The sequence below is a fragment of the Ictidomys tridecemlineatus genome, chromosome 9, assembly GCF_052094955.1.
Source record: "Ictidomys tridecemlineatus isolate mIctTri1 chromosome 9, mIctTri1.hap1, whole genome shotgun sequence".
NCBI lineage: Eukaryota > Metazoa > Chordata > Mammalia > Rodentia > Sciuridae > Ictidomys > Ictidomys tridecemlineatus.
In genome coordinates this window covers 53,741,322-53,761,443 of record NC_135485.1, presented here as the reverse complement: position 1 = coordinate 53,761,443, position 20,122 = coordinate 53,741,322, and the positions used below count along the sequence as shown (strand labels likewise).

General features: G+C 36.3%; 1 protein-coding gene across 8 annotated transcripts in view; it reads right to left on the bottom strand.

The window, feature by feature from the left end:
* Slc4a4 (solute carrier family 4 member 4) overlaps positions 1–20,122 on the bottom strand; it is a 322,941-nt gene that overhangs the window by 75,372 nt on the left and 227,447 nt on the right. For all 8 annotated transcript variants that reach the window (XM_078021397.1, XM_078021393.1, XM_078021394.1 and 5 more), the window contains 2 exons: positions 7,056–7,189; positions 1,244–1,515 (listed from right to left, as the gene is read on the bottom strand). In XM_078021397.1, coding sequence (XP_077877523.1) covers positions 1,244–1,515; positions 7,056–7,189 — 406 coding nt within the window. The remainder of the gene's footprint in view (positions 1–1,243; positions 1,516–7,055; positions 7,190–20,122) is intronic.

Genomic DNA, 20,122 nt, shown 5'->3' with positions numbered 1-20,122 from the left:
TCCATAATTCAAAGTGGATATCGCATGTATGTGCTCCACGTTTATGGCCCAGATTTACATCACCCCCAGAATACTGTGGCACTTCTGTGCCACAGGGTCTTACTTAAAAAGTGTGACTTGTATATCAATTTTTATTTTAAGGGACATCAGCCTATGACTAAATGCATAACTTGAAGTTACCAGTATAATTGTCATCTGTATGATACAAATACTCACCTTTATTCTACCAGAGCAAATTTAAAGCAACTTTTCTTAAAGTGAATCTTTTTTTTTTTTCAAAAACCTTGTATAAGATAAATCATTGGTGAATAATTCCAGGAAAAAATTCAAAAACAAGAGTTCAACACTATTTTTGTGAGAAAGTTCTGATACTGACTTAGGTTTGGCAAGACAGATGCTAAAGTGTTGAGATGTAAAGAATCACCTTCCTCATGCAGAAGTTGCGTTTACATCTTTGCTGACTCTAGAATATAAATCTACTCCTAGAACATAACATGTTCTCTTTTCTTTTTTTTATTTTTTGTTCCTTCTTCTTTTTTCTTGTTTACACTGACTACTAGAGATGAACTGCAAGTTTCCACTTTTATCATTAACTGGCTCTTATGTGAATTTCTTTTCTAATTTCATGCTTCAAATTAGATAAAGTGATAGTATCATCTTTGATTCTTCTATAAAATTTATGATGCATTTCTTAAAAGAAGAGATCCCATAGCAATTTATAAAATATGGACAAAAGTTCAGAAAATTAGGACTTTATACCTATTAACATATATATACCTAGGTCTCCTCAGTTACCACTTAAAACTAAGAATAGCTGGGCTATGATCCCAAAGGCTTGGGAGGTTGAGGCAGTAGGATCGCAAGTTCAAAGCCAGCCTCAGCAAAAGCAAGGTGCTAAGCAACTCAGTGAGATCCTGTCTCTAAATAAAATACAAAATAAGGCTGGGGATGTGGCTCAGTGGCCAAGTGCCCCTGAGTTTGATCCTGGGAAAACTAAAAATAATGTACAAAATAATTTCTGCAAATACTACAATTTGAGTTAATTTCAAAGCATTCTGAACTTCAAAGTATTCTGAACCAGATATGTTCACATTCCAGAGTTCCTCTTTTCACTTACTGACCAAATCACATGATAAAGAAACCTCAGACTTAAACTCAGGAGGATCCTTAATCCTATCACAAATCTTCAAGCCCAGAGCTCACATCTTCCACCAAACACAGGCACTGAGTGAGAGGTCCTCACCTGGGTCAGGTGGCACACAGGCACAGGAAAAGTGTGTATTGTAGCCCACTTTGAAGTCAGAGTTGATGGGGTAGTAATCTGCTAGCTTGATCATCTTCTTGAAAGCATCATAGATAAAGATGAAGCTAATCAGAGAGGAGAAGCCCTCTTCTGTGAAACGAGTGAAATACTGCACCAAGAAACTGGCATCAGTGGCTACTAAAATGAGACACAGGAAGGCTGACCACAGGCCGATCCAAAGGCGAAACTCCAAATAGTCAAAATTATGGTCCCTGGAAAGAAGAATGAAAGGTATTTAGACTTCTCTCCAATGAAATACACAAAATACAAAACTACCAAATGCCTACAGTACAAGCTTTCTTTTAACCACCAGATACAAAGCTTGATTTTATCTAGAAAGATTTGAGATTCAGGATTTGGTTTAGTGATATTATTATGCAACCATATATGATTCTGAAAGTTTCAGGAAAGCACATGGAAAAATACTCATAAACTGTATATGAATAACTCACTAATTTTCTCATTCAAAAATATGGTCCCTCCATTCGTGAAGCTCACATAGCAAACAATCTAAAAGGAAAGCATTGAAAGCTCATATATATTTGATAAATGTCAGTTTTACTGGCTAATAAACATGTTGTAACTCCAAGTCACTCAGGAAGATGAACTGATAAAAATAATTACATTATAAAATACGAAGTGATTGTGTCTTGGAAAAAGGAGTAAATAATTCTGACAAGTGGATAGATAAAGTTTTATGGGGGAAAAAAGGGTGTCTACGAATAAGTAGAAACTTTCCAAACTTACTAGGAAGAGTCAGACCAGGAAGAGAAAAGAACATTAAAAAGAGATGTGGCATAAAGTGGCATAATGCTCACTGTGGACAGAATGCCACCAACAAGAGGAGACAGGAACAGAAACATGAGCTGCTGTCAGATCAAGAAAGGTTTTTTGTCACGTGATAGCCAGATACCATCACTTTTCACACAGTTGCCCACAAATTTCATGTCCTTTGCTGAAATTGGGTATAAAGCATCTTGTGACCACCTTTTTCTTGCCAATGCTTGTCCCATAGTAGACTCAGAATAGGTGACCTCTATCTAATGAGGCTACTCTCTTTTGATATCTTCCCCATTTCTTATAAGCGAGTTAGCTCAGGATTTCCAACTATGAAAAGATGGGTCAAGTGCTGACATATTATGATTTCAAACTGATTCCCTTAAAATTATGTAAAGAGTACCTTACAATAATGTTTAACTCATAATTTATCCATGATAAAAGTAGATAGGAACACTTCATACCTAGGAACCAAGAACTGTGCATGATTGAAGCTCTTGAGCCCACAGGTTTCTAACAATTGTTAACAATGTATTTTAGCACATTTCCAAACGCATCATCTCTGCTTTCTCTACCACTGACCCAGTTTGGGCCACCAGTGAGTCTTTCACTTGTAAGAGCCTCTGAACTGATACCTATGCCTATCCTACTCAAAATCATTTTCCACACCACAACCAAAATGATCTCTTAAAATGAAAATAAGATACCTCAGATTAAGACCTTTTGATGGCTTCCCATTGTTCTCAGAATAAAATTTAAATTCTCTATCTCTTGCAGTGCCTGTCATATGTGAGGTACCCAAGTAAGACTTGCTAGATGAATGAATGCAAGCCTGTAGCTTAAGACTTGACTGAGACAGTGACTACATTTGTCTATGAACTATTACTTTTAAGTAGGAGAAGACTGACCCTGTGTTAGCTAAACACTATCAAATACTAGAATTAACAGTTCCTTAGACACTGTGATGGTTCATTTTATGTCAACTTGTACCCATATATTTAGTCAAACATAATGAGTGTATAGGTGAGGGTGTTTTTAGAGAAATCAACATTTAAATTGATGAGCTTTGAATAAAGCAGATGGTGCTCCATAATACCCATGTGCCTCATCCAATCAGCTGAAGACTTACTAGCACAAAAAGATTGGCCTCCCTAGAGGCATGAGAGAATTCTCCAGTAGACTGTCTCTGAACTTTATCTACAACATCAGCTCTTCCTGGTTCTACAGCAGACTCAAACATTTCAGACTCAGCAGAAACACTGGTTTTCCTGGGTTTCTATCCTGCCAGCCTGTCCTGAAGATTTTGAACTTGCCAGTGTAGAAAAGCATGTGAGCCAATTCCTTATAATAAATATCTTTCTGTATATGCATCTTATTGGTTCTGTTTTTCTGGAAAATCCTTAATAACACAGATACCAATTTGTCAATATGCCTCATTTTATAGATGAAGGTATCAAAGCAATTGGAAGCTAAGTCGTTTACCCAGTGTTAAGGTGTTAATGCAAGGGGTGGGCCAGAAACTAAGTATCCTGATTCTTGGACTGCTCCTTTTGAAAATTACACCATGAAAAAAAAAATAAAAATCAAAGGGAAGAAACACCACAGATCTCTTTCTTTCACCTCCCTATGAGGACACAGGAAAAGGGGGACCATCTACAAGCCAAGAAGACTTCCCGCCCCAGAACCCAAATCCTGCCAAAACCTTGGTCTTTGACTTTCCAGCCTCCACAACTGCCAGAAGTAAATCTTTGTTGCTTACGTAAAAAAATAAAAATTACACCATGGTTCCCCTATATGACTTATACTTAGCTCAAGACAGGCTTGGCAACAACATTATCTTCGTTTCCCTCCTTTCACCAAATTGCATGAATTAGCATACATTGCCAAAGCAGGTTGTTACTGACCTTGAGGTAGAAAATTATCTCCTATAGATTTTCTGAAACTTTCTGAAGATGGTTTTCCCATTCCCTTCATGGCTATAGTCCTACTGTTTAATCCTATGTGTGTCTTTGTGAAATAAGTACATTACAGAATAATACTACAGAACAAGCTGAGTTGTAGGAATTTGAAATAATTTACATTATCATCCAATGAGTCAGTGTCAGATAAGAGTTAAGAAACACTTTTTAGTACCTCTGATCCAAGAGACATTTTCCTTAAAAGTTTAGAACAAAATAAAAATGAGTTTAAAACAATGGCCTTGCTTTCCTACCAAGACGAAAGTTAGAGCAATCTTGATTTATGTCAGAATGCGAGTAAGGGCCAGGCATGGTAGCACATGCCTGTAATCCAAGCAACTCTGAAGGCTGAGGCAATAGGATCTCAAGTTTGAGATCAACCTGGGTAACCAGAATATAGTGGTAAGTTTTCTCTAGGATCAATCCCCAGTACCACAAAGAATAAAAAAAAATGCTAATGGTTATAATAGAACTGATGTTTATAGGTACAGGTGAGAAACAAATTTATTAACTAGCTAATGGCTAGGAACACCATAAGTTTGGGTACGAAGGGAAAGGCACAATAAACTTCAATCATAAACCTAAACAACATACTCAAGTTGCTCTAAGAGCCAAACATACTCCCATAGTAGTTCGATGAGAACAACCTAAATGAAATAATTAAAACCAGTGGCACTTCATTAAAAAATCATGTGCTGAGAGCAGCAAGAAGAAAAGAGAAATGAGAGATGAGAAACTTTTAAATAAATTGATGGTCTATAATGACTACACTGAACCCATAAAACAAGAATCTACCCATATCTCCAAAAATGATAAAATATGTTGGGGAAAATCTGGGTAAGACAAAACAAAAAGTTTCTTTACTAAAAGACCTCTCAGATCCCAGGAGGAGGATGCAATACAGAGTACTTTCCAGACTGGATGGGAACACAAAAGCCTTTTTCCATGGGTCATCTAATGGGCTTAGGAATCGATGAGACACATTTTGGGAAATAGCAATTTACTAAATACTTTTTATCTAGACAAAATATTAGCACTGCTGCTATAACACAAGCAAATGAATACATTCACAGCACATGAATGAAATGTTTGCAGCATATTACTCAATGATGGATTTAAAGTATGGTTTCTCAAATGTTTCTCATTGCTTTACAACTGTTTTCAAATAAATTACTTGGAACTATGCAACAGTACCAATTATGATGAAACAGAAGGGAAAGTGAGAAAGGAACTTGCTTAGTGAAAGGAAACCATCTCTATCCTACAATTATCTAAAGCAAACCAGGATGCAAACATTTTCTGTAGATTAAGGCTCTGATCACATTTCATCCAATAAATCTTTCTGCAGAGGTTGTGCGTGTTTGTTCCTGTTTATAGTACATGCTTGTTTAATCTTTCCACAAAGGCTTTCTTGTCTCACGAAATGTTTTCTTAAACATATAAAAACTGTTTGACTCCTTCTATAAACTGACAGGAATAAAATTCTTTCCAATGTTCTTCTCAGAATTACTACAAAGATCTGTAATAATGTCCTACAGAAAACTCACAAAATTTAAAATTTAGGACTTTAAATTCTCAGAAGATTCTTCCTGATGTTCTCAATCCAGTTTTCAAAAAAAACTCATTCTCGCCTTGATCTTGTGGTCATTTTTTGTGACACAAACAGTTTTAAAGTTTTGAGTCCTTAAATCCACGAAGTACCATGTAGATAGTGACTATACTCAGAGTCCTAAAAATGTACAAACTAGAATATGGAAACAAGGAGTGCTAGCAAGTCACTGAAATTCTGCAGTCTAAGGATTGAGACCTGCCAGTAAAGGTATTCACTTCAGAGGTATCCAGTACACTAGAAAGAGACCAGAATACTCCATTTTATTTTGAATCTATGTGTGTGCGAACATGGCCACTTATATAATTCACTTAACTCAATGCTCCCCTTCTTAGAATGAGAATTTTCTAAGGGAAAATACTGATATTATTGTCATGCTCATTAGTAGTGTCTAGTGATTCCTTAAGAGGCATGGGCTCTGGAGTCAGAAAGGAGAAAGTCAAATCCCAGCCCTACCATGCACTGGTGATGCAACATTTGGTAATTTACTCACTTGCTCTGTGCCTTCTTTCTCATCTATAAACAGGATGCAGTCCTTACCTTACAGGATTGCTACAAGAATTAAATGAATTTGTACATGTAAAACACTTATGAGAATACTTAGTGTGTGATCAGCCTCAAATGTCTGTTATTATTCAGTTGAGTTTTGAAAGCTGTCTTCAATGAAGAATACTGGAACTGGGGTTAGGAGCTGTGACCAAGGATCTTCTCTCTCTCATTTAGAAGCCATGAACAAGTCATTTAATTTATTTAATGAATCAGTTAGGATCACGACAGAAAACAGCATTCTCAAGTGGGAGTCTGAGGAAAACTGAACAGAGGTGCTATTTGCAGAGGTGTAAGAAGGGAGAGGCGCTTCTGGACTAGCAATAGCAGGAAGCCATGACTAACTGCAGGCTTGAAAAGAACCAGGGAGGAATGGAGTCAGCAGAGCCTGGTAAGGGCTACAGCCAGGTCAGAGGATCCACCTGACACAGGCTAAAGTCTTAGGGGATAAGCCACTGCCAGACTGCTGTGCTAAAGCAGAAGTGGGGCCAAGCAGACATACTGGGACCTCTCTCTCTTCCTGTCCTGCTGATGCTCCAAATAGCCAAACCCAACAGGAAGCCTGAAGGCAAATGAACCTGGGGTCTAGTCCGTAGGTGAGGGACCCTAGGGCACAAAGCAGGACAGTAAGAATGACTGGGAAACGAGAAGGCAGAAAACAACAGATAGGAGTGAGTTGAACCAAATGTAAAATAAGGGCTGGGCTATGTAATTGTAAGGTCCTTTCTGGTTCTGAACCTTATCATTCCAGTGTTCAGCCTGATTCTTGGATCTATCTAACTGCTATTCTGTGCTTTATCTGGACTATGAATGTTCTATGATCCAACCATTCTAATTTATAATTAGGTGTGTATATACATACTTGCTGAAATTAAATAGAAGCCTCTCAAAAACTAAGACGGGTCCCGTGCTGCTTAAAATAGTGAGTGGTTGACCCGCAAAGAGACAAAAGATCGCTCCAGAGACAGCAGTGCCCAGGAAGCTCTCCAACACACCCTGAAAGAAAGAAAATACAGGTGTTAAATAAACAGATCTATCTTTTTTCCACTTGTGATGTTAGCAGGAAAATGAAGCTACTTGAATACATTATTATTAGGTCTCTAGCAAACAGCCCAAGAATGAAGAAAGACTTACTGACATAAATGCTGCTACCATGCATTTCATCTCATATGGTTAGTCATTCTTGTTCAAGGGCTGGATTGCTCCAAAGAACCATAAGGACTGTAATGACTGGTATATAAAGCATAAAAGGTAGCTCTCATTCTTACTTAAAAAAATTGATGATTTTATCAATAAAATGACATTTTATAAAACCATGAAATGGGTAGAAATCTCTTGGTACTTTTTTCAATGTTTTAGCCTGATTTCACCTTGCACAGAGTAGGCACTTTAAAGCAGCTGTATTTTATACACAATATATAATATAGTTTTAAAATACAGTTTGCTCCATTTTTTAAAAAAAAAGTAGTTTTACTTTTTTTTTTAAATGGAGCAAACTGTATTATATGCACTAATGGATATATCAAAATGAAAGCCACTATTACATATAACTATAATGCACTAGTAAAAACATTAAAAAGGAGGGGCAATCTCCAATGTCCTGCAGTTACTTCTTTCCCAACATTTTACATGCAACATTGCAAATGTGTTTATTCCTGTCTCTCCTTTTAGCAAAACAATAATTTTTTCTTTCTGTTTGTATACAAAGTATATTCATACCAATTCGTGTTTTCATACATGTACTTTTGGATAATAATGACCATCACATTCCACCATCATTTCTAATCCCATGCTCTCACCCTTGCCCCCCCACCCCTCTGCCCTATCTAGAATTCGTCTATTCCTCCCATGTTCCCTTTCCCTACCCAACTATTTCAGAAAAGCTTTTGAAATGAAATGGGGAGCAAAGGAGATTTTTAAAAAATGATTATCCATCCTGTAATTTCTATAACACCAATTTCAAAAAAATGTTATATACTCACTGTTCAATCTAAACTTATATACATGCTTCAATTAACTTTATCTCTCAAGGAAACAAGTGTGTAGGGATATAAATAGCTAAATTTGGTCATATCTCCTTGTAGGTATATCTATGGAAAATAATCAGCAATTTTCCTCTAGCATAACAAGAACAAAGAAACACATCATCAAGCACCAGAAATTTACAAAATAGCCCTTAACTTTCTTAATCATGTCACTGAGCACCAAAGCTTTCAATGATGACAAACTGACCTGTTTACTTTTCATTGTTTAAACATCAGTTAGAATAGCACATGTGTATTTGTAGGAAAGGTCTATCTGTAAACTTACAATAATATTTTACCAAGGAATGGTGTTTAAATGTAAAAAGATGACAAGGACCATTCATTCATACAAAAAGCTATAAATCCGAAAACTAAAATTTATCAAAAAAAACATTTTTCAAATGAACAAAGTTATGCAGCTTTAAAAGGTACAATATAGCCAATGTTAGACTAATTTACACAATGGAGAAAAATTATATGATATCTGTAAATTTGTGTGTGAAAAGAAACTATTATGGGAATAATTCTCTCTTCAATTAAACAATAAATTACTCGCTTCCAGAAGTTAATTTATGTTACATAAACATGCCTCTTAATCTAAATATCCCCAGACTGGAGTAAAGTGGATTTCTGGAGAATCTGACTGATCCTCATTCATTTTCTAGGTCCCCAACTCCCTAGTTAGCCTATCCTGCTGTCAGCCTCACCAGACCACCTCTTTCCACTGTTTCCAAAGTCCTCCAGCAACTTTTCATTCACTTATCATCTTTAAAGAAACTATAATACACAGGAAATGATTATGAAGAAATTGGGTTTTGAAAATCAACTTACAGAACCTAAGCACACTAAATTCCATCCCCACTTAAAAGCTATCCTAGGAGACCCTTGCTACAGTTATTACTCAAAATATTTTTATACTGCTTCAGAGCCAGCAACATTCTCCTTAGAGTGATATTAGCAATAGCAAACCCTCCTCTTTTAGAGTTTGATTCAGAAAACAGATGACAATGCATTCGAACAACACGAGGGTAGCACTAGATAACCAACCAGAGTTAGAGTGGGAGGCAGTAAAAAAAGTCAGTAAGACTAACTTGTCATATGGCAAGTAACACCACTCTGAAATAATCCAGAGAGCCCTTGTTGATGGAAAAGTCTAGGTTTGAAGTCTGGCAGGAGTCTCTTTTTAGACACCCTTATGACATGAACGTGAGTTCCAAAGCATGACTAAAGGTGTCATCTCAGTATTTACAGACAATCCAGCTCATTCTTCCTCATAGGAACAGAATCAGAATGTCAAGCAATGCTAACAGAACCAAGATGCCCCCAAAATAGGATTTGTCTTGATTTCTCCAGTGTTTAGAGACTGAGGTTCAGGAGGGTTAAATGATATGAACATAAATGTGGCATAAGAACTCTTTGGCATACATACCTGCCCAACTAACCTAATCCTTGGCAAGGATTAAAGGTGTGCCAAGCTATAATTTTCTTAGACATACAGTTTTTCACCCCTTGATGGTGGGCGTTTCATGTCTTTATCTTTTTTTTTTTTTTTGCAATTTACATAAAAGTTTTAGAACTTGAATGCTCCATGGGAAGACAAGCCACATTCTAGATACATGTGACAGGCAAAGGTACACCTCTTTATTCTTTATCAGGCACAATGGAATGCCTGTTTCTCATCATTATTGCAGAATTAAAACATGGCTCTGGCTAAGTGTAAGAGAGAATATAAAAGAAAAAAAAGGAGGTGTATGAGATTTAGGATTCTCCACTTGGCAGAACTATTAGTCTCTGCAATGGCAGGAACAGGGTCTTCTGGTGTGTCTTTCATGGTTCTCCTTCTTCCAACAGGCTATCCACCACCTGCCATGTGCTCTGCAGGCACTCAGTAAATGCTAAAGGAACCAGAGAAGATGAGCCCAAATGATACTAGGTCCACCTGTCAAAGGTCAACAGCCGTCATTGGTCATTTATTAAAGATAGCAACCAATTTCTTCCAGAATATGGCTTTGATTTATGGAAGCCATGTGACTGTTCAAAGGCAGATTATTTTTATTTCAGTACTTGATCCTTTGGTTAGCACTACAGTTTCCATTCTGTGGCTCACAATTTTGAAACAGACAGGTGATTTATTATACACACTGCACTGGAAACTCGCTTAAACTTCACGATGCTTCCTGCATTTCTAAGAAAGTAACTATTTTCACCACATCTTGACATGTTCCTCTTCATGATACAGAAATTTTTTAAATAATCTCGTATAATGAATATTTATATCTAGAGCTTAAAACAATTTATAAGGTGAACTATCAGAAGCCTCTTTTCTGATTTATTATATTAAATATTCACAGATATAAAAGGGGAAATACTGTGTGGACGTGTGGTTTTTTTAATAGCTATTAAGTCACAGACACTTGGATACCTGATTTCTCTGAGGAGCAAACTCCCTAGTATTTCACAACAATGCAGCCAGCTGAGCTCTGAGGTGTGGCAGAATCAGGAGCCACTAATGCTCCAGGCCACTCTACTTGGGCTTTCACTTTATTCCAGTTCTGATCAGATGATTCCAACTGTGGAACAGTGGGAGCAGCAAACAGCTGGCAGACAGGAAACGTGAAGTCTAGACTCTTTTGCCCCCAGAGAGCTTAGGACTTAGGACTCTCAGTTAACTTCTATCAATTTTAGTTTCTCCAGGTAAGACAACCACAAAAAAGAGAAGAGGTAGGAGAGCAATGGACTCCGGAATCAAACATTCCTTTATCTGACATCCAAACTGTACCATTTCTTTGATCAATGACTTTTAAGGAAGATTCTTAATCTCCCTGAAAAGGTTAGTGTGCACTTGATCAGATAATGCATATAAAATGCTCAGCATGGTCTCTGATAGATGAAACCCTTTTTGAACAATAATAACCACATGCATAACGTACTTATTTAGACACAAGATGAAGAAGTTGGACTAGATGATCTTCAAGAACTCTCTAGGTTGCTCAGCAAAAAGAGCATGCCTTACAGTAACAGATACCTGAGTTTAAATCTTATACCAGTTACCTCTCTAAATTCAAATTCTCTCTTCTGTACATTGATGGCTCCCTCACACGATAGTTACTTAGATTAAATGATACAATGAGGTATAATGCACTCAGAAAAAAACCTAACACAAAGCTGAGACACAATATAATGCTGGTTTCCTTTCCTTTGTTGCTTCGTATAATCTTTCCCCCAGCCAATCTCTAGTATTTGTTTTCTTTAAGAGAGGAAGAAGATGGAGAGAAAGTTAAAAGGAGTGGCATAAATAGAAAAGATGAAAATCAGTCCTCAGAGAGAAGTGGGGGATAGCTTCTAGATCTGCAAAATTTTCCAGAGAATTTCCAAATCAATAGAAGCCCTGGGGAGCAAGGGCAACTCCGTGGCCATCGCCAGTTGCTCCTTTCATCAAAATTGATGGTAATAAACAAAATAGTTTATTTTACAGAAGTAAAATCCAAACCCACATCCAAACCAATTTGTGAAAATACTTTTCTACTTTCATGAGGGTATGAAATTAAAGAAAGGATGGCCCCTGGTTTTCAAAATAGTGCCCCCCCCAAATTAAGACAAATCCCAAAATAATAAAATCAAGCATAAAAGAAGATCAGATCCTAGGAGCAAGATTCTAAAAACATTGAAATCCAACCATAATTTGTAATACCAGCATTCCACATCTTTGGGCTACTTATGACAATGGTTGCAAAGGGCACCATTTCCTACCATGGCTGATTCAAAACAACCACAATCAAGAGAATAAAACATTAAAATTGGAAAATGTATGCTGTCAACATCAACTTTACTGCAATTTAGTATCTTTATATAACACTGAAGAATGACTTGTTGTTTTGTGTCCCTTTTTATTAAGGCCCTTATTATTTGGGTTAATATTTGCAACCTTGTTTAGGGAGGCTGGGTAGTAATAACAGAAGGGTGGGGAGTAAAACCTAAGAAGAAAGTGGTGAAGTTGTCCAAGAAAACAAAAGATTTTAAATTTCTTTTGACAATTTGCAATGCAATCAAGTTTGGAAAATAAAATATCTCAATGGCATTCAATGATAAAGCATTTACTAACATTTTCACCACTGTGACCAAAAGACCTGCCAAGAACAATTTTAGAGGAGGAAAAGTTTATTTTGGGGCACATGGTTTCAGAGGTCTGAATCCACAGACAACTGGCTCCATTGCTCTGGGCCCCAGGTAAGGCAAAATATCATGACAGAAGGGTGTGTCAGAGGGAAGCAGCTCAGGACAGGACACAGGAAGTAGAGAGTGGGAGTTCCACTAGTCAGGGACAAAATATATACCCCAAAGGCATGTCCCAAATGATCCACCTCCTCCAGCCACACCCTACCTGCCTACAGTTACCACCCAGTTAATCCATATTAGGAGATTAATGCACTGATTAGATTAAGGCTCTCAGGACCCAATCATTTCACCTCTAAACTTCCTTTCATTGTCTCACACATAAACTCTTGGGGGACACCTCATATCTAAACCGTAGCAGAAATGCTTTTTGCTTATATGTTACTAGCTATCAAAGGAGAAATTTTAGCTCATGTTTGTGATGATTTATATCATAACTGTGCAGCATGTTGAATAATAAAATTTAATTTCTCTAGATGAATCTTTGAATCCAAAGTTTAGCCAGAAATAACTAAACAATAAGGCAGCCCAATGACCTTGGGAACAGGCAGTCAGATCTCAATCACCTGCATGAGTTTTGACACCAGGTTCCTAGCATAAGCCAACCCCCGTGGTCAGGAGGGAGAAATGATGCAAGTATCTAAACCAAATTTAAGTCATCTGGGAAGCCTGGGTCTTTTATTTGCTTGTTTGCTTGTTTGTCTGTTTATTTGTAGGTTGGTTTTGTTTTGTTTTTTTAACACTAATTCTTTACTCCACCTCGAACAATTAAATCAGGGTCTCTGAAGATGAAGCCTGGAGACTCAGAATTTTTTCAGAGTTCCTCAGGTGATTCTCCTGTGTATTCAAACAACCTCCTCTCCTCCTCCAAAACAGCATCAACAACCAGTTATACAGACCATCCATCCACACTGGGGGAGAAGATTGAATACACAGCCCTCATCTTTAATTCTCCTATGTAATTACAACCTATAAATCCGTGATTTCTGTCCTGACAGATCAAGCCACCAAGCCAGACAGAGCCATCTACTCTAACGTGCTTTGTCCTGTCATAAGCAGAAATTCTGTTTATACTGCCAGCAGGAATTGAAAAAAAAAAAAAAAAAAGGGAAGACTTGAAAGACAAATATCTCTCTGCTTGAACAAAAGCATAAGCCAAAAACTTTACCAAAGCTTCAACTCCCAGTCAAATCAAATGGATGGGAAAGACACAGAGGCCTTACAGTTTTTATTTGAAGAGAAGTGAACATGTATCTGAAACATCAAATGCCAGTATAACATTACACAAAAATCAATTCCAGATGGATAAAAAATTTAAGTGAAAACATAAAAGAACTAAAATATGTGGGTAAATATTTTTCTAATCTTGGGATAGGAAAAGGCTCTTTAAATATATCATGAAGAAACAAAAAATAAAGATTTGACTACGCAAAAATTAAAATCTGTTCAGCAAAAGAAATCATAAATAAGGTTAAAAGACATATGGTAGCTCTAGGAAAAATATGTTTTGTAATACTTCCAACAAGCAAAAGGAAAATATCAGAGTTCTTACACATCAATAAAAAAAAAAACAAAAAACTAAATGACCCAAAAGGAAAATATAGCAAGGACACAGTATAAAGAAGTGTAGTCAGTAAAAGTGTGGAAAGATATTCCTCTTCACTAAAAAATCAAAGAAAACTTAATTGAATAGGAATGAGCCATACTTTTCAATCCAGTATGGCAAAATGAAAATATAGGCCAAAATTCTATTTGGCAAGGGTATGGACTTTTGGGTACTCTTGTCCATTACTGGAAGAAGTACAATCTTCGTGGAGTGTAATTTGAAAGAAATAGCAAAAACTAAAACAAACATATTTTGCTACTTACTTACCCTGAGAAGGTAATTATAAAGAACAAAAATATAGTTAATCACCATAGTATTGCTTATAAAAGAGAAAATTAGAAAAAACTGAAAGTCCAATAATAGGAGATTTACTAAATAAATTAGAGCACACGTATCATATACATGAATAAAGTCATTAAAAATCACATTAAAGACTGTGTTGAAGTAGAAGATATCCATGATATACTACTGTTATGAAATAATATGTGTATGATCTCATTTATATTAAATTTTATATACTGATCTATCTGTGTACACAAATATTGTAAAATGTATGAAAAATGTCATGAAAATGTTAATGACTATTTCTGGGTGATGTGTTTAAGGACAAAATTATCTTCTATGTAATTTTTCTGTACTGTTTAAATTTTCTACAATGTATAATTATATCCTAAATAACTGCAAGCTAAACAAAATAATTTTCAAATTTAGCATCATTTGGGACTCCCTACATCCCCCAAATCACTATCATTTTCTGATCATCAAGAAAATAGATTTGACAAAGGTCTTTCAAATGCAGTAAACAACCAAATACAAATTACTTTAATCAAGGAGTTAAATTCAGAACTTGTACATGTAAAGCATATTATTTCAAGTTTCTCCCTGGTAGAACCACAGCCAATAAAACTTAGCGGTAACTAAGCAATAGTGATTCCTTTCTCCGTCATTAAATAGGCTTATTCATTTTTGCTTATGGAAATAACTAAATTGTATCATCCCAACAGACTCCTTTACTTATCTTTTTGAAATTAGAATATGTTCCTAGAACAGATCGATGTGTCAAGAAGGAAATGCATTCTGAGTGCCAAAGTACAATAGTCAGGTAAGTGGAAATTATTATATGGTTCTCAATATAGTAAAGCAATTACCAATTTGCTTTCATCTTGCTCTTATAAATTGCATGTGATAGTCTTTGTAAAGAAGTGTCTATCTTCTCGAGGAATATGTGCACAAGAAATGATACATTTCCAACTTCAGCAGATTGATTAAAAATTCTCGGCACAGCAGTATGTTAAAATAAAGCTTCAAATTTGGAGATGCCAGCTATAAATGTTCCTTATTATGAGACAAGTTCCCTTAAAATGTGCTCTGTTAGGCTCCATAAATATCACAAAATTCACAGAATTCTAAAAATCTTACTGAATTCTTTGGCTAAAAGGTTTGTGAAAATAGGATTATATTTACTCCCGGAAAAAAATTAAAATTACATTCTTCAGTCAGTCTTCACTCTAGACTATGCTTAGTCATTCACAATCAAATGTAGATTTAAATTAAAGTACTTTCATGTATTCTATAAAGCTTAGGAGAATAATTTTTAGGTAACACAAGACTTGACACAAAATATCAAAAAGTATTTTTTTGTGCCAATATGTTGCCCATAAACCAAGCAATCCATAAATATTTGTTGATTTAGTTTGATAGCAAGGATCCATCCAGATAGTACTGTGAGTGAAAATCTATAACTATAACAGATTCTGATGGAAGCTATTTATACACTGACATTTAACAATTTAATCCGAAGTACCTAAATGAATAGAGCAGTATGCTTGTGTGGCAACCAAGATTACAGATACAATGTAAAGAGCAGGCATGCAGGTGATAGAGACTTTGGTTGTGGAAGGGACATGATTTTAAAACAATGAGGTTGAAAAGTTTTGGATTACTTGACAATACGGCAAGGAGAGCAGAGAATTATTTTTGGTGAGATTGAATGAAAAGGGTAATAAGAGTATTGCATTGTTCTTGGACTTCAGAAAGCATACGTTTCAGGTCTTTGTTGCTAAGCTCAAAGAACAGGAATCAGTCACAAGCCCAGGTTGGATCCTACATGAGTGTAAGGTCTACTCTTGGCAAAGTGGTTCAGTCGATTCCAGAAGCCCAAGTTAAGCTATAATTGCCAACACTTAACAAGAAATCTGTGAATACCCACTCTGTAAGCCCCAGAGTCCTATCATAACTGCCTGATGGGCAAAATATATATGCCAAAGTTGGGGAATTCATGCAGTCATTTATGTTGGCAATAGGATTTAATTATACTTGGAGCCATCGTAGCCTCAACTGTTCTTATTTTGAACATAGTTACAGAGGAAATGGTCTACATAGCTTTTAAGATCATCTGCTTCCAATGATATATTATATACACACATATATACATATACATATATATAATCTAATTTTGTATATGTGTGTGTGCATCATTAGCTCTGAAATAAAAGCTTAGATGTAAAATCCTGTCTTCAAGCAGGCAAGACCTCCTGAACAGAAGCTGGCAGAAGAGTTTGCTTAGACAACAGTCGTGCAGTGACTCATCTGTGTTTTCACAACATGCTTCCACCCAGCACCCATGTCTATTTGTAGCCTGACAATAAGGGCCCTATGTGAACCATTTCAGAGCTGTTTGCCTTAAAGGCAAGGACACTGTTCTCAGTTGACTCACTGGAACTGCCTGTGCTTTTGAGAATAACCCACTGCCACATTTATGAATGCATGTGATATAACTGCAGATTATCTCAGGCTTTACCAATGCTTTTCTGCTTAGTCTTGGTCTAGAGTCTCATGAATCCAGGGGACTTCACCCCCTAAATAAACCCACTACACACCACTACTGGGCACTGAAAAACATTGCATTCATCAACACCCTAGACTGCAAATACCACCAGCATGGGATTCTTATCTATTTTGCTCACCTATTTGTATCCCAGCACTTAAAATAGTCTCTGACCCATAGTAAACACTCCATAAATATGTGCAAAGGAATGAATCAAACTCTTCCTTAGACCTGTTAAATGACCTGGATCTTTGAATTAAATCCTTAAAATATTCTCTTGTCCTTCTTGCTAAGTCAAGAAGTCTTCTACTGCAAGGGTCTCAAAACTTTTTTTTGTGTTAAAGTACACACCCTTTCAGTACCTGAGATACTCTTCAACATATTAAACCACCTTACTCCCTAGTCTTTAAAATATATAAAAGTATTTGTTGAATTTCAATTCAATAAATGTAGATTAATAATCATTCTTTTTTCTACCCTTCTTTTTCAATGTTTCTGCCACCTACTTGGACTTCTCAGAAGTACCAAGTTGTAGTCTGAGAGAAGGACTTGGTCAATACAGTTCTTAAAGGAATAAGACTTCAGACTTGAGAGAAAAGAAAAAAGAATGTTACTTCAGTATTTTCAATCACAGAAACTTTTAAAACAATGTGTTTACAGTTTCAACAAAATTATGCATGGAGTTTATAGAATCTATTAATAAAATTATCAAATTTTATCTGGAAAATAACTTCATGGGGCTGAGGCTGTAGCTCAGTGTCCTAGGGCTGTAGTTCAGTGCTTGCCTAGCATATGTGAGGCACTGGGTTTGATCCTTAGCACCACATAAAAATAAATAAAATGAAGGCATTCTGTCTATCTACAACTAACAAAAATTAATTATTTTTTTAAAAAACAAACTCTTGTATTTGCATTACTTTGAATTGTCAATTCCTAAGAGTAATAATATCCAGCAAAGGGCTATTCTGATGTACTACTTAACATCCTGATGCCCTAAACCATTCATTTCCCCTGAAATCCTCACATTCTAGAAAATAGCTAATTTCACAAGTAAGGCCTTGTCCAGGTGATATATCATGGTAGGGGAGGTGGTAATCCTATGTTACCTACATATGTTACACAACAGAGTCCTCTACTTTCCCAAGGACACACTCAGATAGAAATCGATTAATATAGGAGGGATCAAAACAGATTTCAATATAACCTGCCCTGAGTCTCAGATGCTGCATTCTAAAGCTAAGTCTTATGAGGCTGCAAAGATTTCGATTCAGTTCAGAAAGGCAATATGCTCACACATGGGAAGTGCCACAAAGTCCCCCACCTCAATGAGAAAAATGTCAGAACAAATGTTTAAAAATTAACTGCACAAGAAGGTCTCTGTACTTTCTGATGGACAGAAAATGGTTTTGTTCTTACCGTCCTCAAAACTAGCATTACTCTTTTAATATGTGGCTACCTGTGTTATCTTCTTCATGCTGGCCTCAGCATGCTTACCCAGTGCTTTCTTTCTTCTACACTTGTTTCCTTGAATGATCTGTTTAATGAATGTTATGTTATCATCTAGATGAAGAATCACTGCCCAATTTGGATACAGATCAAAGTTTATAAAAACTCTATTACTGACATCACTGTCATAATTTAGTTTATTCACTCCTGTCTTATGAATGAAGAGAAAGTACAGGAGCAGATGGGGAAGATTCTTCATGTATTTCATCTCTGTGGTCCACAAGTTTAGTCTCTAAAATCTGCGCTGTAGGTCTCTCATGGGTAACACAGTGATACAAGTTCTTTGGCCAGCACAATGTTATTTTTTAAATGTTAATTGGCTGCCAATATTTAAGTGTCATGAGATTTCACTAAGAGTTTTAATTTTTCAGGTTTTCTGAAAAATCAGAAAATGATATGGGTACACATTTACATGGAAATAAGTAAAGATGAACAGCAAGTTCCCCTTTCCAGTGGAGCATGAATTCTTAGGAGTCATCACAGTCCCCAAGCTAGCCATGTGGAAAAGTCATGTGGAGAATCCTCAGACTCCAGCTGTTCCAGACAGCCCAAGCCAGGCACTGGAATGTGAGCAAAAAGTCATTTTAAGGGACTTCAGCCTCTGATGCCATCTGACTGCAAAGTATAGAGGACCATTCAGCTAAGCATCAACTGCCTGAGCCATGAGAAGAAGTTTAAAATGGTTATGTCAAGCCTCCACGTTTTGGGGCAATATGCTGTACAGACAGATAAGGGCTATAAGGTATGGGCATTTGAACAATGTTTAAAGTCATTTCTCCCTTTTCACTAGGGACAATATACGTGTTATAGTTTCCATCTTATTTTTTAATATTTATTTATTTTTGGTTAGACACAATACCTTTATTTTGTTTATTTATTTTTATGTGGTGTTGAGGATCGAACCCAGGGCCTCCACATATGCTAGGCGAGTGCTCTACCACTGAGCCACAACCCCAGCCCTCCATCTTATTTTTGTATTCAAAAGAAATCTAGAACATAAATGTACCTAGGCAAGAAAAGTGAAGTGGGACAAAGTAATTTTTTGGAATTAGTTACATTAAAAAAAAAAAAGCTGGCTGGCAGCATTTACAAATGTCACATTGCTTAAACCCAAGTAAGTAAGAACAGAGTGTAGAAAGGGCTTGAATTGGATTCTTTTAATGGGACTATCAAACTTATTCACTCCTCTGTATTCATCCTAACACAATGCCTATTTGTTTTAATGACTGGATCAAATAAAAGTAGTTTTGTACTTATTATTTCAATTGATTAGGGGAATCAAAAACATCTTCTCTTTCTGTAGCTATTATTGATGCAAAAGGAAGACAAATGCCACTTTCAAAGTAACCAAAAAAATTGTGGTTACAATTAATGGTACAAAACAAGCCACACCAGAATCATTATGGCTTAATGAGAGACAGGTTCAGGTATGGAAGAAACAGCTATTAACTTGCATCCATTAAAGTTGAAGTCTACTAGTTACAAATCCCACTTTGAGCAATCTCTCAATTGTTTGATTATTATTTGTTCATGTAAGAGCAAAGATAAAGAGTAAAGTAATGATGCATTCCCAAAGAGTGTGATGATCAAGTTTAACAGAATATGGTCCATACATTCAATGGAGAAGATCTAAACCTTGTGCACTGCACAAATGTAAGGCAGCTGATATGTGTTTGCCCAAATAGAATTGTAGATCCTCATTTCCTCTCCTTCTTTTCCCCACTTGTGACTCAAGCCAGATTTCATCGAGCTATTTTTGTAATTACTAACATGCTGGAAATACAGCAGCAAGC